General features: G+C 37.8%; 1 protein-coding gene across 1 annotated transcript in view; it reads right to left on the reverse strand.

The window, feature by feature from the left end:
• The window catches only part of ZNF292 (zinc finger protein 292), a gene marked incomplete at its 5' end in the record, with an annotated part of 55,980 nt that overhangs the window by 20,754 nt on the left and 9,979 nt on the right, over positions 1-25,247 (reverse strand). Inside the window, 3 exons of the mRNA XM_083858211.1 lie at positions 6,001-6,136; positions 7,550-7,628; positions 8,107-8,261. Coding sequence (XP_083714337.1) covers positions 6,001-6,136; positions 7,550-7,628; positions 8,107-8,261 — 370 coding nt within the window. The remainder of the gene's footprint in view (positions 1-6,000; positions 6,137-7,549; positions 7,629-8,106; positions 8,262-25,247) is intronic.

The following is a 25,247-nucleotide window of genomic DNA, read 5'->3' on the forward strand; positions in this document are numbered from 1 at the left end:
ATTTTCTTGACTTTTCAAGTCCCATTTTAACTTGATGAAATAAGTATTTTCAATGTGTAAAAAATTAATTCTCTCTGTAATACTTGAACTATTAGAATACAAAACATGGTTTCCTAAAAAAAGAACAAAACCAAAACCTAATCTCATTTATTTCTTTACTTCTTCCCATACTATTTAATTTTATTCACTACCATTTTTATTTCATGATTTCTCCTTCTTCTAGATGGTTATATGGAACATTACTAGAAGTCCATATTGAAATTGAAATCAGGTCAACTGTTTTCTCTACCACTTTGGTGCACAAGACCGTAAGGCAGAAAACACTGCCTTTTGCAGAAATCAGGCCTGTTACACCCCATCATTATCTATCATGCATTTTCAGATTTATGGTTGAATTATCATTTCAACCAACTTCTCAGTTATTCGTTCATGTCCTTGTAGCCTGCTACGAATGATCAGCAATAGCTAACTGATGTGTAAGAATATTCAAATCAAATGAGCTCCTTTCTCCTCTCTCCATGGCGATGAAGCTATGACCAGACTTGTATTTATGCAGGAACAAAGGAAAAACAGAGCACATTAACAGACAATGGGTAGACAGTAAACATTTTTTCTATTTATTAGGGGACATGCTAAGCAGCAGATAAATGTTCTTTTAATGTCATTACCACTGCATTATAAAAGACATTCATACTTCTGCCAACCCACAAATGACCCTGTGACTAACCACATTTAATAGTCTAGCCTTGCTCTTCCTCTACCAGGTACCAATAATCCCTTCACCCACAACATTTAGTCCTGGACAGTCTGCTTGGAATAACATTGGAACATTTTACCTTATTTCTGTAACAAGATACAGGAAGACCTTAGAGTTTAAGATATATTGGTAACCCAAGATGTTTCACTCTGTTTTATTACTATAATTGCTGCATTTAATATTGTAAACATTATGTTCGATATGCTAGTTCTCAATAATCCCCTTCCTTTAGTGCTTACTGCTACAGCCAGCCTACCTTGCATAAGCATCAGCACATTTTCTGTTATCTTCTCAACAAGACACAGGAAGACATCAGGGTTAGGGTTACATATTAACTCCTAAGCCTTTATTCTAATCCCAGTGATTATAACCACTAAGTTAAACATCTGAAAGCTCATTCAAAACATGAATTTTAAAATTACATTTGTTTTGTAACTGAACTAAAGCTGACATTTTAAGACAAAAAACAGTGCTGGGGTTACAGGACTAAGTTTACGGTGAGGAACAGTCTTAAAGATAAGATTTTGAGGTTATTGAGGAAGATCTTGTTTATTTTTTAAATATTTGATAAATATATTTTATTGTGCAATGTCAGTTTCAAAAGTTATTGTGGACAAATTGCTAGTCTACTATAACAATTTTAATTCATAAAAGTGCTTTGAGACCAAGTGCTTTTGTAGAACCAACCACTTAACATCTATGAGTGTGAACCCTGACATATTTAGTGGGAACAATTATTGGAAAAATTATTAAATGTCATTTTTGTGCAATGTTCTCTCATCCATTAAAATTCATAAACATGTTTGTGCAGTTTCAAAAGTTATTGTGGACAAATTGCTAGTCTACTATAACAATTTTAATTCATAAAAGTGCTTTGAGACCAAGTGCTTTTGTAGAACCAACCACTTAACATCTATGAGTGTGAACCCTGACATATTTAGTGGGAACAATTATTGGAAAAATTATTAAATGTCATTTTTGTGCAATGTTCTCTCATCCATTAAAATTCATAAACATGTTTGTGCAAGGCATGTGCAAAATTCATACAAAATTACAGAACATGAGGGAAAATGAAGATGTACAGGTAACATCTGACAGGTGGTACTACAATCTACTAAACCTAGCAAATTAACTTGGACAGACTGGTATCTAACCTTTTAGACACTTTCCCTGTTATTCCCTTAAATCCCATAATTGGCATGTCAGGTCCTACTACCAAGTGATTCTATGCCAAGTTCACAGGAAGGACTATGAACTTTAATTACAGGTACTGCTCATACCATACATGGATTAAACCAGAGAAAACAATCCACAGATTAGCTGCACACAACAGGAATAAGCTCCAGGCACTAAAAGGTTCTCTACGGAAGACAGTCCAGATTAATGCCACATTTTAGCTGACTATAAGACTTAAAGAACACAAAGGATATTTGCCTTACAAAGCACACATAATCCTACTATGAGACCCCTCATCAGATGTAGGGTAGGCACAGATTAATCTACCACATTAACATCTTACCAACCTTGCTTTGGCCAAGGAGGATGAAACCAGGAGGTGAATATACCCACGGACAATCCATCTCCAAGAACTTCAGTCGCTAGTTGGGAAACTAATGTACTGGGTTTGGCTGGGGTAAGGTTAATTTTCTTCACTGTGGTTGGTACACAGCTGTGTTTAGGATTTGTGCTGAACACAGTGATGATGATGTGGAGATGTTTCTGTTCTTGCTGGGCAGGGCTTACACAGGGCCAAGGCCTTTTCTGATTTTGTACTGCCAGGCTGGGGAGGGGGCTGGGGGTGCATGGGGGGCTGGGAGGAACCGGGACAGGTGACCCAAACTGACCAAAGGGACATTCCAGACCATGGAACATCATGCTCAGTATATAAAGAAGGAAGGGGACATCCTCCCCTTCCTCCTTTTCCCCCTTTTTTCTTGGGGAAGAAGGAGGGAGGGGAGGATGTTTGCAGTGATGCCATTTGTCTTCCCAAATCACTGCTGGCTGTGATGGGGCCCTGCTCTCCTGGAGATGGCGGAACACCCACCTGCCCATGGGAAGCAGGGAATTCATTCCTTGCTTGTGTGCGCAGCTTTTGCTTTCCCTATGGAACTCTCTCTGTCTCAACCAGTGAATTTTCTACCACTACCCTTCCTATTCTCTCCCTGATGCTGCTGGTGGGGGAATGAGAGAGGGGCTGAATGGAGCTTGGCTGCTGGCTGGGGTTGAGTCACAACACCTCTTTAGACATCTTCAAGTGTTTGTCCACATGGGCATTCACACTGTGAGTGACTCTGAACAGACTTGATGCTTTCCATATCTACAGGGAGCAGGGACTCAGAATCCTTCATGCAAACAACACCTCAGCAATATTCTGCTGAATGCAGCATCAATCCTGGATGCTTCTGTGGTGGCATAGTGTCTGGAGAAAGGGTAAAAGAAGTTTTGAATCTACCCAGGATGAAAACACAATTTTTTTTCTCCTCTCAAAGCTGAGGCTGCTGGTATCAATCAACTTCGGGTAACAGGTAAAATAGTTCCATGTTGGCTGTTATCCACCTTGACAATCTCTGGATAGTGATGGTTGTATGCAAATCCTCTTCTCAGTGAGATATTCTTTAGATGCCTCCCTTCTACATTTAAACTTATGAAAAATTCAAGAACCTAATTCTTGGCATCCAGGTTTAAACCTCTAAGGACAATTAGAATTAGATACCAAAAAAGCAGCCTGTTTTCTTGTAGGGTTATCAAAGATTCTTTTCCTCTAGACAGTTCCTCCACTCACCCTCAGTATCAGCTGAGGAGACACCAATGACAACTTTGAAGGATTATACCATCACAAGAAAATGATAACCTCAAGGATGGAAAAGCAGGTTCATGCTGAAGAGCACAAGCTACACTGACAAAAACTGAGGATGGAAGAGCAGTATTTTAACATTGCATAGGCTATGGCATAACCCCAAACATTTAGGTGTACTTCAACTTTCAGTCTTTGGCACACTGAGCAATAAGGCTGCACAGACAGCCACACAAAATCAGGAAATTTAATTTTCAGTTGTCATTAATTCAGATCAGCTTCAATTCTAGATTAATATCAGTCCTGATCTCACATTAAGCTATCTGATAGTTCAGGAGGAGGCCAGTAAGACAAAAGACCCACTATGATGTGAGAAAATAAGACAACATTACTAAGGTTTCCTTCCATAACCAATTAATTAAGTGGAGAAATGTGGAAAATTCCTCTCTCCAAATACAAAGTGCTTCTTGTCTATCACATGCAATCTTGAGAAAAAAAGAAGTCATGCAGGTGAAACTTGAAGTAATAGCAGGTTCAATCACCATGCAAATGCAACACAATGCAATGTCTGATTGCAGTGCAGGACCTGATCCCATGGGATTTTTACAAGAAATTCCTTAAATATGTTAAAGTTAGCTCTCCTGAAGTCCATGGTCACAATCTTACTTACTGCCCTGTGTCCTGCTCATCCAATACTGATCTTGTGAGCAAGTTCTTAAAAAGACTCAAATATAAGGCAATTAAACATTAATTAAACCTCTCTGTTACAAGCACCTTACTGTTACAATGGCTGCAAGGTGGTTGAGAGGTAGTAAAGGAGTACTCTGTGGGACTCTGAGGACTACATACAAATCCCAAGTCTGCAGTAGGTGTATAATAAGTAATTAAAAGAAGCAACAAAAGGCAAATCTTGTGGAAGAGTAAGTCCAACTTCTGTAGAAGAAAAAAATCAAAGCCGCGTTATACATTTACTGTACTTATCCAAGGGAGCTGTGGTAATTTGAATGAAAGGAGATCCGATTTATTTTCTAAAGGCATTCAATGAAGTCCATCAAATCCCTAAAGATACCAAGCTCTCTTGGCAGTAAAACAAAGATCCTTGTACAGATAAATTATCAGCTAATAGAAGAAAAAAAAAAAAACCCAAACCATCTCTCACTGGGTTTCCATAGGATCTGTATCAGGGACAGTCTATGTCCAGCACTTCTATAAACATTTGGAAAAGGGCAGAGAACCATGACAAAATATGCTGACAAAAGCAGGGTAGTAAAAACATGTCAACACTGCATAATAGATAAAATTAAAATGCTGATAAAACCCCCAAAATTGTTTTCATAGGGGGAAAAATAGAGAAATGATAGGGGAAAATCCTAACACAGAAATAGGTACTAATCCTGAAGAAAATGTCTGTTTTAGTTCTAATTTAAGAAAACATTGGTTCAATGCTCAGTCAAGAAGCAAGGCTAATGCTATGAAAGGAATATTACTATTATTATATATTAAATATTATGAAAAGAATGCTGAAGGAAGAAAAAAAATCATATTGACTGCTGAATAAACCTCTGGTTCCCCATACAAGGAATGGGACAGCAAAGCTTGAAGACCTATGTAAGACACTACAGAAGAGAGAAGATGAGGTATGATAGCAGTCTATTGAATCAGGTAGTATGATGTATTCATTAAAAGACACAAGAATAGTTAACTTGTTAACAGATAGAAAATATCATATGAAATAAGCTGGCACCAGGGAGGCAGACAGTAAGAGGAACTACCTCACTTGACATAAGAACTGCGCAACTCTGCCACAGATGCTTATGTGAGATGCTTTATACAGATTCTATAACCATTTAGGCAAAATAAATAAACAGCTAAGATTTATTCACACAAGGATACCACTTCTGAATTGCAATCACCAAAACAAAAATAAAATGTCAGGGCACTATCCTTGTAAGTCTCTGCTGATCATATATTCTTCCCTAGGCAACTACTGTTAGCCATTCTCAGAACTTAGGTCTAAATGAATCTTCAGTAAAGGTCCTCTTGGCATTTCATAACTGAGTAAACGACATTCTCATCTAAAAAAATACATGCATTTTTTATTTTTTGGATTTATGTCAAATAAATTTTGCATATTAGTACTGAACTTACACCATCACAAATTAGCCTGTATGTAAACTCCCTTCACATGGCTTATAAAGAAAATGGCAAGATAAATTGATGCATGATTATGTTTTATGCAAAATACCAACATTAAATTATTTGTATGTTACCATGAACATACTCTCTTAATAATTCCAAAGATCATACATGCAGATTTATTTATATAGCTTATAAATTATCACAAACTGAAATCACAAATTGAAAAAAAGCTTCCATACATCATAAAGATATTTCAATGTATCATTAAAAATGAAGTATATTTTATCCCAACCATAACTTCAAATTTTACCTTTATCTGGGTCCAACTGTTCCTGGGACAGAATACCACACAATACTGGGTTCTTCCACACTCCCTTCTCTTGTGTAAGTGTTGTTAAAATGTGCAGTTCCTGGCTGCCGTTTTCCATCAAGTTTTTATGGGCCACCTGAATAAGATATTTTACAAAACAAGGTATTGTTTAAAAAAAACATAAATAATGTGTCTTTCATACTCCTTTATACCTTATGTTATCAAATTAACACCTTATCAGATATAAAGTTAAGTGTATAACAAAACAATCTTAACATCTAGCCTATACAGGTTTTACTTCTGCCTCTGTTGCCTAAGATATAAGCTAAGAAACTGAAACAACTGAGTGCTTCAAACTCACCTTCAGATTTATTAACAGGACTACTTCTGAAATTTCTGAAACTAAGTTTTGAAATGGCCTCTCTTACAAAAATGGATGAGCAATTTCTCTAGTCCACATATTGTTCTGGTACCAGGTGCCTAAACTTTATCTTCTCAAACTCTTCAGCAGCTCAATTTCTATGTACTGGAGACACTGAAAAAAATATTTTTAAGATGTCGAAAGATTTTAGCTGTTAAGATCTAACTGCATGGTTCTATGCAAATATGATGAAGCAGGCTGGAGTCTTAAAATCAATTAAAATATCTTCCACTGCACTTATATACTAGAATAAATTCTGCAAGCATATGTACACTTGGGAGTAAATGAAATACTTCCAAAAATCTGTGGCTTAGAGTAGCAACACACAACTTACACTGGTCCTCTAAAAGAAAAAAAAAAAAAAAATCCACGAAAAAAACCCCAACCAACCAAGAAATGGCTCTTTTCTTTCTGGAATGTTCTTCTGGAAATTTTTCTCTTACTTTTCCACCTGCTCTCAAGGCTGTGGAACCCCTCAGCACCAAACACATCTCTTCAGAATTGATTTATATAAGGCAATTGCTAGTCAAAATTCACTCTAAAATAATCAGCCTTTCATCTTCCTTATTTAGGCTGAGGTAAATGTATCTGGTCTTTTCCTTTTTTTTTTTTTTCTTCTCCCCTCCTTTCTTTTTTTTTTTAAGTGTAGACTGGACCTCCCACTACATATTTCAGATAAATACTGAGAAGCAGAACTTGTTCTAACACCTTTCTTTAAAGCAGTGCTCTAACCTTAACCAGCCAGTGCTCTGTGAGAGACCTAACAACCCTTCAGTATCAACTGGCTTTTCATTCATAAGTTTCAAACACACAACCATATATAGTAAAGAATGACTTATACGATAATATTTCATTTCTAAGAGTGTTAATAATCAAAATGTTATATGTCAAAATGTATAATAGTCAATATGTTAAAACACTAATTTTTTTTCAGTAATCTGTAATGTTTTTTTTCTCCACAGCTGCTGCATGCAGACAAATGATATTAGTTTCAGCAATTACTGAAGAGCATATAGGATTTCCAGGTGAATGCCCTGCTCCTTACAGACATGCTATATACTCAATATCCCTAGGTTTCCAAACCATTCTGAAAAGCTATTAAGTCTTTATTTCATTAACTAAACTCACCTGTACAAAAGCCTGAAATTCTTCCCATTTATTTTCAGGTAAGTCCAGAGGCAGACACAGTAGAAGTTCAATACAGCTTCTGGAAGTCAAAAAGGGGTATTATTTGAGGCAATTTTGGACAACGAAAATGTATAATCAACAATTCTTTATTTTAATATCAAAATAGTCATTTGAAACACCAGCCACAAAACAGTTTGCTTCTTTGAACACAAAGAAAAAGAGGCCATGAGAACTCTTGCAGAAACTGTAAAAGCAAGTTCTCTAAAAGACACCATTAAAAAATCATCATTGAATCCAACCCTGTAACAGTCTATGCAAATCGATACACTTTTAGACAGTATGCAGATCAGGAATAGCAAAGTGTTTCAAGCCAGGAATGTTGGCTTCTCCTAGGTCAGGAATCCTTCTTGCCTCAATTCCAACAACTAGATATTCTCCCTTACATACAGCATCTACCATGAGGAAGGTAGGCGCTGAGAACTGGATAGGGAAAACATTTAGGCAATGAAAAGTTAACACCATACTGACAGTTTTAGTAACCAAAAACCCCTACTCACAGTGCTAAGCGTTCAAGCACGAAGGCTACGTTTTCACACTCAGAGGTAAGGTAAGGTCGTGCTTTAACATAACTTCGGATGGCCACTGTGTACACCTCCAACAGAGGCAGAGGATCTTCTGAGGTCTTCCACTTCTCTGCATATTCCAACAAAGTCTGTTTAGGGAAAGGAAAAAAAAATTCAAAAATCAGGAACAAATGTAAGTTTAAAATTTTATATTTCTCACTAGTAGATCTTCTTAAGATGAATTACATATTCTCAAAGCGTACTTTTTCCCTTAAAATTTACTGTTTCATTAACAACTGACACTTAAGACTCCACACACAATCATTCTCTGATCATATAAAAACATTATGACTGACACTTCCTCCCTATGGTAGCATCATATGATTTATTTTACAATACAGAAGCCTGAAGAGCATATCCTACTTAAGGGAGTGAAAACTCATTTTTAGACATTCATCTCTACAGTTCAGCTCCTAAAGCAAGTAAACTTGAAAGTATTAGTCGTTATTTTAACTTCTCTACTTCCAGGAGAAGTTTTACTTTCCCCTGCCCTGCCACCTTGAAGATACAGGTGTCTTCAGGACATTGCTTTTTACATGGCTCTGAAAGGAGTATGTTCTATGTGTTTTAAAAACACCATTTCTACATCAAAAACTTGTTAGTAAAAAAACTGGTTTCCTACTTGCCACATGAATACCTACAAACAGTGATTTCAAACAAAAACTCATGAGAGTGATGAAATAAACACCATCAACCAAAGTGTAGAAGACTTCTATTTATTTCAGTCAAGGCCAGGGGACTCAGACACACATTCAGGCAGAGTAGATAGTAAGATTCTCCAGTCAACATCCCAACCACATCCCCCATGGATCTCTCATTTCGTGTTTAAGGTAACTTGATTGCAAACTAAGTCCTCCACCATGGCAGCTTGCATCGAGTCTGTCACATTACAATGACTGATTTTGCTGTTTGCTTCGTGAGGGGCGTAACATGCAGAAAGCTGAGAGTAAGAGAGCAGTTTTGGTTGTCTGATGTCCTGCTGAAAGCAGGGCCATTATAATATATTGTTTGGAGCAATATGTTGATGGAGCTGTGTGTATCCTGAAGAACAGAGACTCTACAGCCTTTTTGGGCAATGTTTCAGAGTGTTTAGAGACCCATTTATTAGGATTTTCCTCCACCAGTAGAGGAAGCAGTCCAGCAGGTTCTCAACAGAGGGATTAATCCCCCCCAAACTGGTGCTAGCCTAGCTGAGGTGTGGCAGGTGCTCAGCCAGGGCACACTGGAGCTGCTCAGAACAGCTGGGCTGGCACCCCAGAGCTGGTCCCGAGCCTCTCCCGGTGCATGGGGCTTCTCCCTCCCATCCCCCAGCTCTGCGCTCATCTCAGCCCAACTCTGTGTCAGTGTGCTCCCCCTGGATGCTGAGCTCCCTCCCAACAGTCTCTCTGACCTGCCTTGCCTTGCCTGCTCCCACCAAATCACTATCATCCACAAAAGTGCTGAAGATGTGCTCTGTCTCCTCATTCAGTAACTAATAAAGAAGTTGAGAGAATATTTGCTCCACTATTGAGCTTTGCTAGGAAGCCACAAGTAGCTGGCTGCCATCTGGACTTGATACGACTGAGTCTCTGGGACCCAGCTTCAGCCAATGCACCATTTCATAGATTTTCTGTAAGACTACTATGGGAGATGAAATACTAGGACCTGCTGCTATCCCCTTGTCTGCAGAGCCACCTACTTCACAAAAGGAAATCTGGTTTGTTGATGTGAAAGCATGTTACAGAGCTCATACTGCCAAGGACATTCAACAAAAGCCACAGTTCTCCTTTTTATTAAGGTCAGCTGTAATTAAACAACATTTAACAACATTGCTTCAATTCTGACAAAGTTTGTTCTGGTAAAGAAAATCAGAGCCCTCTGAGCAACAAAGCTCTTTTGCTACAGAGTCCGCCACAAACCTGAATAACAAACAGAACAAAGTGGTTCTCAACTCATTTAACATCAAATGTTGAAATTTTGTTTAATTTTTAACATGTTAATACAACTATCTAAAAGAACTTGCTATGTTTGGGATATAGTGCAACTCAAATGATAAAATGGAACTTGGTGGAAGTTTATGTATCAGAAAATAAGAAAACCAAATGTTAAATATTCTGGAAAGGCAATCATATTAAAAAAAAAAAGACAAAACAAAACTGGGTTTACTTCTTTCTTCAAATCTGCTAAGCTAAGCTTAATTAAATTCAGCATTGTCTGTCTCTGTCAACTGTCTGTACTAAGTTAGTCAGGGGTAATATTAAGAACATATTTAAAATCATTGTATTTGCCAATATCCAAATAAATCTTCATAATAAAAAATGTCAACTAAACTGAATCAGAAAACAGTTTCATATGTCATTTGCAATTGCTCTATCATCCCCAGGTTACATATCATCCACCCAAAACAAGGACCCAAAGGTATCTCACTCAAGGACATAACAGGCAGGAAATACACAAGTTTTGGCAAAGTGCTGCATTAAAGCCTGGTTCAGTTTTAAAGGAGATCTTACTACAAAAACAATATATAAAGAAGTTACAGACTCTTATCTCTCTTCTGCAGCAGAAGATGCTTCTGAGCATCTAGTACTTCCTACTGGAACCTTGACCCTGACTGGAATATTCTGTTTTACTGTAGCACTCAATTTGATGCTCTCCTAAGAGCAGCAAAAAAGCACCACAGATCATGGCAGAGAAATCAAGCAAGAGCAAAACAGAGCTGAAGCATGAAAGAAAAAACAGAGGAGGACTGGATAAACAAACTAACAATATTAGCAAACACTATTTCAGTACTACTTGGCAATTTTGCCCAATGCACTAGAATAATCAAATCAGAACAAAGCAGTTGCCTTCAAAGAACCTTGAAAGAAACTCCAATGAAAAGTTTCCCTTTGTCCCAATACCCTCACAAGCACTATGATTTCCATTACTGACTTGTCACATGCGACAACGATGCTAGTGGCAAAACAACAAAGCTGAACAAAAAACAGCCCAGGAAAGTATACTTTATATTCTTCATGTTTTGTGTCTTGGAGCAATGTTTCAGATGGAAAAGGCAGTAGCTTCTTCCCTTTGTCCAGCTGATATGAGTAATCACATTTAAAGAGTGAACAGCATAACCTTCATTTTACATGAATGCCACAGACCTGTAAAAGTAACCCACCTCCTCAAATTGATGTTGCTTCTTGTTAAGAATTCACTGGAGCAACCAGTGCACCTTTTATGGTACAGTACTTGCAGAAAATTAAAATAAATTAAAATAACAGTGATTTAATCCTTTTTCCTTATGGAGTAAACTTTTTCTTCTTTTAAGTGCTTTGGAATGACTTGAACTTCTGTACTGGAGAAAACACCACACAACTGCTATTTGGTAAAAGAGTATTACAGCTTAACCAATTTCACACTTGCTTAAAAGACAATTCTCCCTGTAAAGGGAAAATGTGAAAACAAGCTGCTGGTGAGACTGAATAAAAGACAGGAAAACACGATAATCTGAAATTCAGCATAGCTTCCTGTTCATATTGATTCATAGACACACTGGGAAAATTCTTTGCATTAGTTTGGAATGCTACTTAGCTCAGACAATTAGCTTTGTAATTGGAGATAAATAGTTAAAACTAACACTGTCACCCAAAAATCCCTTTCTGATTAATTTGAAAAAAAAGTACTTCTCTTTTTAGACTAAATATACATTAAAAAAAACCCCAAACCAAACCACAAAAATAACCAACCTCCCAAGTGGTAGCTAACATGAAAGACCAAGGCAGTAACAGCATAAACTACCATTCAGTTTTACCCAGCTTTTATCCAGACTGTCCAAACTTGCTACAACTGGCCTGGAAGCCAAATAGCCAAATCTGGCCAAGTAACTTTTGTCAGTAAGGTAAGTTGATATTTAGGAAGTTTATTTGTGAAGTCATGAATCCTGTTTAATACTTGAAACACCATGTTATTATAGGTGATGTAAATTTCATTTTGAATGTGGCCTAAATACTTTTACACATCTCCTCTTCAAAAGACCACAGCAAACAAGATTAATGCAAGTTTTGGCAAATGAAGGGCATTTCCAACTTAGCTGCCAAGCCAGGACAACATATCCTGGAAGTGTCTTGAAGTGTTAAGGACAAGAAAGAAGAAGAAGAAGAAGTAAGAAAAAAGAAGGAGGCAGGAAGATACAACTAAACAATTGGTCATCTAAGTGTGACTGAAGAGTATTCCGAATATTCTCACCTGCCATTGCAAAGATGAGAACCTAGGGAAGAAACCAACAGTCTCAGCAGAGAGAGACACTGATTCATAACATGACAAGTGACCACTGAGACCTGTAACAAGGAGATCAGGAGATCTCAAGTTTCATGGTAGGTGGTCAGCATGCTAAAGAACCTCCAGATAGGCAGCATCACCATCCAATCTGCACATGGGGGGATGCTGAAGGCTGCTGACCCATTATGACAGAACCCAGCTGGAATTCTCCCAGATAAATAGGAACTTTGCAGAAATACCATGTAGTCATTAATACCAGAAAATTGGATGAGAGAAGAATTATAAATGCACTTGCAGAAATTATGACACTCCAATGAAGACCACTACAATCCACATTCTGATTATTAAGAATAAACTGAAGCAAATAAAATCTCATTTTTATGATATGAATTTCAGTAACAGTTAGTCAAAATAGATATAATCAACAGATTGGAAAATTCTCTGAATACCATCTAAAAAAAGGCATTCTGAGCGTTGGTGACCTGTTACTAACATCTTTTAAAAGCAGCAAACACTGTAAAAAGCAAGAGAAGTTTGCACTATAACATACTGGCACTAATTTCAGCATTAAATAGTGCTATTTTTATCTCATATATATAGATCAGCCACCTCCAAGCTATTACATGAACTATACCAAGTATTTACACCCACCACACCCTTCAAAAATATTTGTTAGTATGACAGATTTCCTTGTCTGGATGTCTCTAGACTGTACAGCACTGCCATTATACAAAGAAAATCAAATTCATCCTGCTTTGCTTAATGAATCAGTGTTGTGCTCTGCTAACAACCATAAAAAGAAAGAATTTTACCCCCAGCCCTGGGCCTCATTAAGTTATTTATCTCCCTAGTCGGACATGCTTGTTCATCAAGCCAAGTACTGTATTCCGAGCACAGCAGCAGAAGTTTTGTTCCTCTGAGACTGAAATAGGCATTTTATTTTAGCAGCAGCTTACACAGTCAAGAATCCTCCAAAGGAGGAACAATCTTGACCTGTGCAATAAAAATAAATATGTACTATACCTGTGATTTAAACTGAGGAAAATGTATAGCCACAGGTAACATTCAGACAATTTTCAATCTTTATCAGAACCCTTACAAAAATGTTGCTGTGGCAACCCACCCACCAAAGGATGCTTTATTGAACAATCTTCTTTGCTAAAACTAGCCCTACAATGCCAAAAGCAATGTTAAAATATGTTTCATATTAAAAAGCAGCATTATTTACTGTTCACAGGAGTTACACGTGTATGGTCCACGCCTGCCTGTTTCTTCAGCTCTGAAGAACAGATTCTTACCCTGAACACAACCTGAATAAGGGTAAGCTTACTTAAATTTATGTAAAGACATGCCTGGGACTGTCATTTTCATTCCCTGCTACACCCAACGGACTAAGAGGCTGGGAAAGTGACAGACAGTGGTCACACAGGTAAGCTGCACCTCTCAAACAACTCCAAAACCTTTATTTCAGCGACTTCCTTCAAGCACACCCACACAGGAGCAAAGCCCAATTAACAAGCTTGACACAACCGTATTTTGTGGAGATGAGTCTTCGGGAGCTGCACACAAAGAGCAGCTGAAGGAACTCCCTCCATGAAATAAACTCCACAGTGACAGAGGTAGAGCAAAGCAATGACTGAGCTCCACACACACAGGCAGGTGCGGGAGCTACAACACTTCTCAGTGAGATCACTCTGCCACTTGCTGTTCACAGGGAGCATTCCCACAGAGGCAGGGCTCCCCTTGACACAACACCTCTCACTCCTCCAGCACCTGCCAACAACCAACCGATGCAAGAGAGCAGCTGCTTTCAGCGGAACCACCAATGGCCTGATTCCAGAATATTTCTTGGCTTAAGATTTGTCCCTGTAAAGGCAACAGGTATGTTCTAATAACTAGAGCCACTCACAGCTTGTGTCACTAGATGATGGATCATGAAGAAATGGAAATGAATTGGAGATCCTGAGTTTGGTATCATCATACAGAGGAAGATGCAGAGAGATGCCATACACTGTAATGAGCCTAATAACATAACCACTTGAGTCAAATCAGGTTCCACTGACTCCTCTGGACAGGTTTAGAATTGGATGCTTAGGATTAAAGGGACTAAAGGAAGAAGACATATAGCATGATGATCCAGAGTAAGTGTCCCTCAGGACTTTATTGTGGGACCAGTGTTTTTCACTATCTTCATCCATGAACCAGACACTGAGATCAAGTGCACCCTCAGCAAGTTTACAGGTGATACAAAGCTGAATGGTGTAGTTGACAGAACAGAAGAAAGGGATACCATTCAGAGGGACTTGGACAAGCTTGCATCTATAAGAACATCAGGGAGTTCAACTGATGGAGGACACAACTGACTCCATGAATAGTTTCAAGCATCAGCACTTTATTATTCCCCAGTACAACCTTTTATACCCTTCTCACATGCGTTACACCTGTGTGCCCTTTTACCCTTTTGGGATTGGTCAATGCATATCAACATTCCATGCTTCTTTTTCTCAATGCTGTTCACCTGTCTAATACAGCTGCAACTTATCAGGAGCAAGACTGCCTGCAGCACTATCTCTATTCTTTTACAATCCATTCTCCTACATTCAACAAGTGCAAGCACAAGGTGCTGCAACTGGGTCAAAGTATCCCCAGATGTGAGTAGGAACTGGGAGGACTCATTGAGAGCAGCCCTTAGGAAAAGGACTTGGTTGTTCTCATGGATAAAAAGCTGAACACAACCAAATAAGCTGTGTTCACAGCTCAGAGAGCCAGCTGCATCCTGGGCTCCATCAAGAGAGGGGCAGTCAGATGGTCAAAGGAGGGGATTATCCCACTCTGCTCCATCCTTGTGAGACCCAACCTGGAGTGCTGCACCCAGCTCTGCGGCCTCAGCACAAGACAGACATGGACCTGGTTGAGCAGGTCCAGAGAGGCCACATAGATGACCAGAGGAATGGAGCAGCACTCCTATGAATAAAGACTGAGATAGCTGAGGTTGATCAGCGTAAAGAAAAGACTTTCAAGAGACCTCACTGTGGCCTTCCAGTATCTTAAGAGGCCTCATAAAAAGGAGGGAGAGAGAAATTTTGTATGACAGACACTAACAGGACAAGAGGCAATGATTTTAACTGAAAGCAGGCAAGTTTAGATAACATATTGGAAAGAAACTCTTTACTCAGAAGGTGACGGATCTGGATGTCTCATCCCAGGCACTATTCAAGGCCAGGCTGGATGGATCCTGTGCAACATGATCTAGTGAATCCTGTCCATGGCTTGGAACTAGATGATCTTTAAGGTCCCTTCCAACCTAAATCATTCCATGATTTGATGAATTTTGTACAATCAGGTTCCTCAGGTGGTCATGAACCTGACCTTCATTTAAGAATGATTTTGAACTCCCACTCCCTGACTTACAGTGAGACAATACATGAAAATGATTTGTGGTATCTTCTTTTTCCCTACAAGATTATAACCTAGAGAAATTAAAAAGCAGGGGATGAGATATAACCATGATTTCTTTCAGTATTTGAATATCTGAAGCTTAGCTTGTCTGTTTAAGCCTGCAAGTTTACTAGACTAGTAAGGAAAAACCTCACACAATTATTCTTGCCAAAGGTAGTTCAAAAACATCAGCTGCCAAAATCTTTAGTTTAACTTTTCCAAAAAGTACATGAAAAAGTGTTTCTTGTCAAAATCGTATGTCATTTTTCAGACACTCTGCAAAGCAGACAATTCTCTTAATTTAGCTTGTAATGACAGAGATAATGACACATCACAATGAATTGCATCAATGGTCAGTCTATAACTCGAAAGACAAGGACTTACTTTTTTTAAAGGAATAGATCACCTTACCATGGCAATACTATTATCTGACAATAAGACATGGGGAGTGAGATATTATTTAAACGGATGTTCTTTTGTGAACTGTTGTCTTCTACATTAGATCATGTTACAAAATCAGATCTAGTGCCAGACATTGCCTTTTAAATGCGTACAAAAGTGAAAGGAAGTATTTCATAGTACCACATAACTGTTTCTACCACGTATGTCCTGCTCAAGTACTTATCATCTAGAAGATGTTTTCTTTTTCCATGCAAATCAAGGAAAAACAGTGCTGTATGTATTTCCCTCAGGTCATGAAATATATTGCTAGTGGTAAGCTAAAGGACAGCGGAAAAAGAGAACGGTAATTCTAATACTGGCCTTTAAAAGCTCCATGCTACTATCTGCTTGCAATTATTTCAACTCCTGCTTCCTCAAATTTCTTGTGTAATACTACAGATGAGCAAGAACTACCTTTCAAATACAGACAGCTGTATTTTAAGAATGTAATGCACAGTAATAGTGTCACTCCTGCTTGTCAATGTGCAAGTTACTAAAACATGCAATGCTGAGCCATGAGAAGTAGGCAGAGCAAGACACTGGAGCAGTAAACGTATGAAAATACTGATCATGTCTATTGAAAGTCTTTCTATGCTGACGGCTGCTGGTGCATGTGAAGAACACTGACAATGCAGCCAAGCTGACCAGTGAAGAAAACAGAACACATGATGCCTCCTGGTTTTGTATTACCAGCACAATCCTCTCTTTGTATTACAAAACTGAATTGTAGCCCTGAAGGTAAGCCATAAGACTTATCGTTTAAACCTAAACTGAAATTAAAATGGAAATGTATCCAAATATTCTGTACCCTACACCATTACTCCCTTTAAGTTCCTGAACTGCCATCTTTCTGCTTTTGACACTTTAAAAGTAATTTGGCTGAAGCTTAGAAACCTGAGATTTACTATATCTCTAGTAAAAAATGTTTTCCTCTTCATGATTCTGTACTTCATTTTTGTCACCTTTTGCACTGATCTCCACACCGTGCAAATAATCACTAATTGAAAACATGGATTTAAAAGTCTGACTAGTAAGCCCAGATAATTTCTTTCTGCTGTATTCTTTCTCCAACAATGGAGCTGTCTACTATTCAATTACCAAAATAACCCAATTAGTAAGACTAAAGACACCCCCCTCAAATACTAACTCCAAGGGTCTATAAACTTAAGTCAGTTTTCACTTCCAAAACTGCAACCTATCTGTTTCTCCCTGAAAAAGTATTTCCCATGCATTGTTGACCTTTCAGGTACAGTAGTCACGAGCTACAACTAATGGCTTACATTTAACTATCACTCAAAAGAAAACAGAATGATATTTGAAACTGCTGGTTAAACTTTCCCAGGGAAGTTAAGAGCACTATGAAATATACAATAAAGTTCTTGCAGTATCCATGGTTCCACGAGGACTGGAATGTGCACACAGACAACAACTCTCTGCTCGAACGTGAGAAGTGTCCAGCAGTGACATCTTGCCAGGAGAGAAGCTCACTGACAACTCTTGCGTCCAGGACCAGTGTCTTAGAGGAAATACTGAGGAATCTCAATGTGCAGCACCCCACCACTGAAGCATGCAAGGCAACTGTGCACAAGCATATTCCCCCAATGGTGTCACATGAAGGGTGTGCACACACATCCTAATGCCAGGGTAACCAAGGATTTTGAGGTCAATTTGGGCAGCTAGACCATCAGATGCAGAAATTTCTAAAAACATTTCATAAATATATAGGTTTATGCAGTTGCTTTGAGACATCCAAGATGAAAACATTTCCTTAAAAAATTAATATACTGGTGCTTTTTAATACCAATAAATCCACTGCTGAAATACCTACATGAAATATAGATAAAGAAAAAGGTTTTTTTTAAATATCTGTGAATTATATTCTGTCTAACTGCAGTGTAAAAATAAAGCTGCTATAAATAAATTTACTGTACATGCATAAATTCCTCAGACCAAAACCAGAACAATATAGTGAGAAATTAAACACCTTTAAAAAAGGAGTCCAAAAAATGCTGAATGGCCACTAAAACACTGCTTTCCAGGAATAAAGACAACAGAATGAAATGCTCTCTAGTCATTGTAGGATAGCCAGGAAAAACATTCTTGCATTGCATGCAGAGGTGACAAGCCCTTGAATGGCAACAGAGCACGGGTACTGGAAAAAGTCCTAGAAATTGCAAGACAGCTTAGTCCCTAACACAGGCCCTGAATCCTAAAAGATGAAACACAAGGAACTTGATGTGGATTCTTGAACAAGTAGCTAGGTATAGTCACAATGCTGATGCTATCTTCAGACTTAACAACAGCAGAACAAAAAGTTTGTTTGGGTTGTTTTCTGGGAAACAAACATGATTTTTGGGCTGTGGCTAAACATTTACCTCATTCAAGACCAGTTCATTTTTGAAAGCTGTGTTTTTCAGAGTAAAACTGTGAGACTGAAGCATAATCTCACTGACTACTGCAACCATTAAAGAATTGAGCATATGATGAAGACACCATTGTTCAAATTCCTGGAAAGCTGATAATAGTCTACTTTTAAGGTGAATTTATGATAGTTTACAAACTAAGCTGGGCTTCTGGCCTTGAGTCTTTTGTGCAGTTCCAGCCCTCTGCTAGTATCACTACTGAACCACATGAAAAGTCACAGAACTGAACCAGTAAAATAGAAATAAACCTGTAAATAAGTGAACAGATCTCTCCCTTCCACGTGGTGCATCAGTCCTGGTTTGCAACAGCAAAATCATCCCCACCCCAAGAATTCAACGTAAAAGAACTCAATTAGAAGATGACTAGGATGATAGCAGGCATGACCAAGGAGCACAAGGCCATGCACTGGGCAATCGTTCTCACAGCTTCTAAAAAGGAGTTGCTCCAAGAAGCATTTCCAGACCATCAGAACTTAAGCGAATACAGCAACATTGCCTGTGATGTCTCTCTCCTGTAAGGAAAATGAACAGACTGGTTCAGAATAGCTTTATAACGTGTGCTTTTTAACTAAGTATTTGAGATACTAAAAATAAATTAGAAATCTAAATTTAGACATATCTGGAGTCAAGAATGTTTCATACCAATACATTAGTACCACATGATGTCTTTGCAAAGTCCCACAGCAAAGTTACATCCTAAAGCGACACCAAAAAAATTCTTTACAACATTAAACTACAATTATTCTCAGCCTTGATGATCTAAAGCTTCTAGAGATGAAAACTGTATTTTACTTTTGCAGTTTCTCTCCTTGCCTTTCTCTCCTCCTTGTTGTTCAGTGTTTTACCAGAAGATGGAGAACAAGCCCTTCATCACATAAAAAGCCAACTGCTGCAACTTTTTTTTTTTACTGTGAGGTTAAGGTTCCCATGAAAGGTTCCCACCTTATTTAAGGCAAGTGGAGGCAAAAAATCCCTGTGATGCAACCAGCACTTACATTCACTTCGTACAAGGACAGACTACCTAACTGTCAAATGAACAGAGTATTCAAGCAAAAACTTGAACAGTTCTTGAACTAGTTCTGCATGTCAAAAAAACCTTACTTCTATGTCAAATTTAAACTAAGTCTACCTCAGAAACAGTATTTGTTTCTAATGACTAATGGCAGTCTCATGGGCAATCTGATGCCCATGAGACTTCACCATTAGTTCATTAGAAACAAATATAACAGATAATTTTTTAAGCATTTAAGAGTAAACTAAATGGTTACATAGTATAAACCCCATCTCTCGCCCATTTGAAAAAGTACAGGGGAAAAGGAGGGAAGAAAAAACATGAGTATCTATTGCTTTTGCTGTGGTGTGACAACCTTCTGATCAAGACATTCTCCACATCACCATGATCATAATCAATCTTTGTCTTCCTTTCACTTTTGTCTCCAACAGAAAAGCTCAAAGATAAATGAGCTGTTTCCGTTTTGTTTTCCAGTTGGGATACCCTACAGGCAATTTTAGAGATTTTCAGGTTAGAACAAAACTTACATAGAAAAACAGGTATTTCAAACCTGTCCACAAGCATCAGACCAAACGGCACCCACCTGAAATACTGCTGCTATCACAGATTTGTCATAATAAAATCAACAAAACCTATTTTTATTTATTTAGAACTGTACAGAGAGATAATTTTACATCAAAACAACACAGCACTGTACTTCTAAATAATTTCCAAAACAGTTTAAAGATACAAATTAAAACTGGCACTATTTAACTAATGCAGTATTTATTTACCAAGGCTTAGCACTGTTGCCTTGATTTTGTAGCTACACAAATGCTGCAAGAATATTAGCTCTTACATGTTTGTTATTATAATACAAAACGATCCAGAATCAAACAGCAAAACTCCAGCAGGTACAAAGCATCAGACTGCATAGACAAAACTATGGATGACATAACCCTATTCAAATTATGGTCATGATCAAAGAACATCAATCTTAATTTGTACTCAATTTTCATGTTTAGGACCTATCAAGATTTTAAGCTGTTGATATGCTATTTTTATTTGAATATGTCTTCTGAACTGTTTCACAATAAAGTTGTTAAGCAAAGTATATCTCTAGAAAGCCAAGCCTCCTTTGGCTGAGGAATCAGATGACGACGCTTTATTTCTAATGGAGATATTGACTTGTGCCCAGAAGAGAGGAGTGAAGCCAGACTTAATTCCATCACTTACTACAAGATTGTATTTAAGCAATTGTTTTCACTCTCAATTTCTGCAGGCATGGTGCAGAGCTATCCAATTTTTTTCCCATTACAACTTCCACTGACAGGCTGCAGATCCAATCTTTGCTGTTTTTTTTCCTTTCCCTTCAGACAGAAAACTCCATCTGCTATCACACTTTGCAAAGCCATCCTAACATCACTGGCTTCTCTATCCTGCAGCTGAAAGCAAGGGAAAGTCATGTCAAGATTAGCAAGTACTGAATCAGCAAGTCAAGACAGACTCATTTAGAGATGACGTTCAAAACCAGAATCTGAGTTTGCCAGTTAGGTTCTGGTCTACAAAAAGCTCACAATGACTACACCATTCCAGTGCAAAGCACAAGAAGTGGATAATACAGCAGAAAAGGGGGTTCTGAGAACCCAAGTCTCCAGTGAGCCCATCACAATTGGTTGTATTTCAGACTGGCATTCAGCTGGTTCCATAACTGGATTCCCATTATAAGCTGAAGTAGACTGTCTGCAACTGCTTCTGGAGCAGAGCTTCTGGTTTAGTTTCATCCAAAAGACATTAACATTTCCACACTCTAAAACACAGTGTAAAAAGAAGTGTGGTAACAGGGATGATCAGATCACTTTCAAAGCAAACCCTGTGCCTGATCCAGAGTATTAACATATAGGAACTCATTCTTTTGGTTCACATGTATCTTCTAAAACTCTTCTTTTAACCACTGTCTCATCCATCTACTGAAGAGAGTATTTCAGAACACTAAAAGTGAGTTCTGTTAGACTATATGAGCAGGTGTGTTTTCATACTCTTGTCTGTAGAACAGCATTTCTCCTTCCATGGGCAAAAAAAAGCCCATACAAGTTCTGTTCACCCATGTATGTGAAGTACTATCTACAGGGTAGCACTGGTTTTTATTACTGGTACCTTCAGAACCCAGACACACAGGTATGCACTCTGTGATATAGATACCCACCACTTAATAGGAACTGATTATTTGGTATTATCTAAACAAAGAAAACAAACTCAAATACCTTCAAGTACTATCTTCCTGAACAGTTTTAAAGGTAATCCATAAAAGTTCCAAAACTCTATCCATCTACAAGCCTCTTTTAAATAAACATCCTCTTATTTTTTTTTTTATTCTCAGACTAACCAAATAAATCTAAAATCTTGCCTATCAAATCAGAATACAAAGAAATACTGATCTATAACTGCACCCTCTTTTTTTTCGTGGCAAAACTGCAGAAATTAACCATACAGATCTAGGTTTTATGTTCAAGCTCCACTAGAAAAGGAGAAGGGGTTTCACAGAAACAGCAAAAAATCACGATATGCAGTAACTCATTCCTCTGTTCATACTTAAGGAAAGCTAACCTCCCTGGAGACTTTTTTAGAGACAACAGTTAAGTTCAGAACACACAAAGAAAACAGGTTGTTAAAGAACTGATAGTACCTGCTGACTAATTTTGATTTGTTAGAAAGAATTTGAACACTTCTGAAATCCAGTAAACGTAACTAACTACCCTGCAATGAATGACTCATATTCTCAGTCTGTACAACCACTACACGTTCATACATCTATTCAGTAGCTTATAACCTATCTACATATCATGTGGTTTATTATGCAAAACAAGTTGAGTATCAATGCACAAAAATTAGAAAATATGAAAGTTGAACAAAGATAGAAAGTTAGTAAGAACTACCATTAGCTACCTTTAAACTCTTGCCTAAAGAGATGCTCCCCAAATAACCACATCTACTTGGGTCGCTTTTGTAGATTTTAAAAATAAAACTCATTGCAGCTCTAGTTACCATTAATATGCAATTACTAAACAGATTTCAACGATTCTGAAAATGCAAGAGTGCACTGAGTATTTGAACTCTCCTCTCCCTACACATATTTACACCACCTAAGGCATTAATGACTGATGACTTCCTACAACTACTTGCTGTAACTCCCGGGGTTGTACATCTCTGGCTGAGTTAAGACTAATTGTGGGAAGAGTCCATGTCATAATCTTAGGGGCAATGTTTCTTTATCAACTTTTTGAGGATTTTTAAAACTATTATTATAATTCAATTTTTAAGAACATTAGCACCCCAACTCTTTGGCACACAAACATAAAAAGTTAACCATGCCACTAATCCAACTACTTATACTTCACTAGACAGATAATGTAACTACCACCAAAAAAAAAAAAAAAAAAAAAAAAAAAAAAAAAAAAAAAAAAAAAAAAAAATAAAACCCCAAAAACAATCAAAAAAACCCCACAGATTTGTTCTCTAATGCATATAACTGAGCAGCAGGGAAGCACCACTACCCTCAATTTACAGATACAGAACCAAAAGCCATAACTATGCTATTGGAAAATATATTTATAAGGCAAAGTATATGTTGAAGGAAGGTTTGAAAAAAATGCACCTCAGCAGATAGAGAAGCAGAAACAGAAGAATAGCTTGTGGGGTTCTACTACAACTCTCATAGTGATTATGTCATCTACCATCAACAAAAAGTTTTAAAAAAAAAACCACAGGAAGGGGAGACAACTGAAAATTCATTACTAAACACAGAACCTTCTCTTAATTCACAGAGAGATGTTTCTCTCGCCAAATATAAGTTAAAAGGCACAAGGAATTTTCATGGTTTTCATCTGGGCACGCTGAAGACATACTGAATGAGCTAAGTTTGCTAATTATTAAACTGAAAGAGGCAAAACAAAAGCAAAATTACCTTTGTGCTATTTGTCACATTATTTTTTAAGCACTATTTTGCTTACAATTCAAACCCCAGCTAGTTTTAGAAAAAGACCTAGAAAAACCTAGAAAATGAATGGAGAGCCTCTGGTTACATCCATAAACTATTTGAGAACAAATAAGTTATTTAAAACACCAGTAAATAATTTCATTAAGCCTCATGCTTTGTCACATACAGTAATAGAAATTACCATTCTTTAGGCTTGCCTTTAACCTTTCAACATTTTGCATTTAACAGGCTCTTTCTGATCTGGTCATTGGTATCTAATTTCTCTCTTGCATTCTAACATAAGTGAACTTGCTATAGTTCTAGGCTACACGTCCTTGTATTCAGATACTCAATCATATCTCAATTCAATGCTGTCATCCTAACATTCATATTTTAGTCTGTTTAGTTAAAAAGAGCATTCAGCAGTTGGCTATTAAACAAGCATTTCATGAATGTGGCGGGATTTCATTACAGTGAACTTTCATCCACTGCCAGGAAATCTAATTTACCTATTCTTTTAATTATCAGACTGGCATATGGGCAGATTAAAAATAGGAAGACAACCAGAAATAACCGTGTCTAATCTGGAAATATGTACATTTCCTGCAGCATAGGTGACTTAAACCTGCTCTCTCATCAAGTGAAATGAGACATTGTGATATTTCTATAGTTCAACATTTTTGTATTAGTCATCTTTATCAGACAAATGCAACTTCTCCCACTGCTACTTCACACTTTTTAATTCTGATAATAACTTAATTGATAATCTTCATCCTCAGTACAAAGACTGCTCAATTGCCATTTAAAACTTGTCTATTCAACACAGTCAAATTGGCATCCCAAAGGATGTCTTCCATCTGATTGATATTTCCAGTGAAAGAACAAGGCAACATCTACCACACTGTGTCTAATAACCACCAGCGCTCTTTTACAAGTGACAAAGTACTGCCACTGTGTCCACATGCAGGAAAGGAGAGGAGCCAAGGCCATACTTTCTCCTGAATATGTTGGCAAACCTGAGCAGAACTCCTGAATTCCTGCCATCACACTGACATGGTGACCAAGTCTGGCTGGGTATCCAAAAGCAGGGTTCAGCTGCTACACAAAGATGGCTTTGCAATGAAAACATTATGCAAATTCCCAGTCTGTAGAATGGGGATAATGAAGTTTCATTTTCTTCACTATTACAGATTCATAAACAGAAGTTACTTTTTATTCCTGCATTTCTCTTCATAAGAGCAACCCTACAATGATTTAAAAAAAAAAAAATGAAATTCAGATTGTGTCTTCTGTGACTCTGAACATTTAATCTCTTCTTGTCCCCATCCTTGCATTCACCGTGTTATAAAGCAGTGTATTAATTACCAGAGGCTCCTGAAACAAGCACTCTGACAGGACCAGCATCAGTGGATAGGGGCAGAGCAACCTGGCCTTAAGTAGTTGGATGCTCTGGTGCATTGACATGCTTGTCCCCAAATTGGAGAAGCACGGATTTGATGGATGGACCACAGTGTGGATAAAGAACTGGCTGGATGGCCACATGCAAAGAATCGTGGTCAACGGCGCG

This window comes from Zosterops lateralis, assembly GCF_965231275.1.
Source record: "Zosterops lateralis genome assembly, chromosome: 3".
Taxonomy (NCBI): Eukaryota; Metazoa; Chordata; class Aves; order Passeriformes; family Zosteropidae; genus Zosterops; species Zosterops lateralis.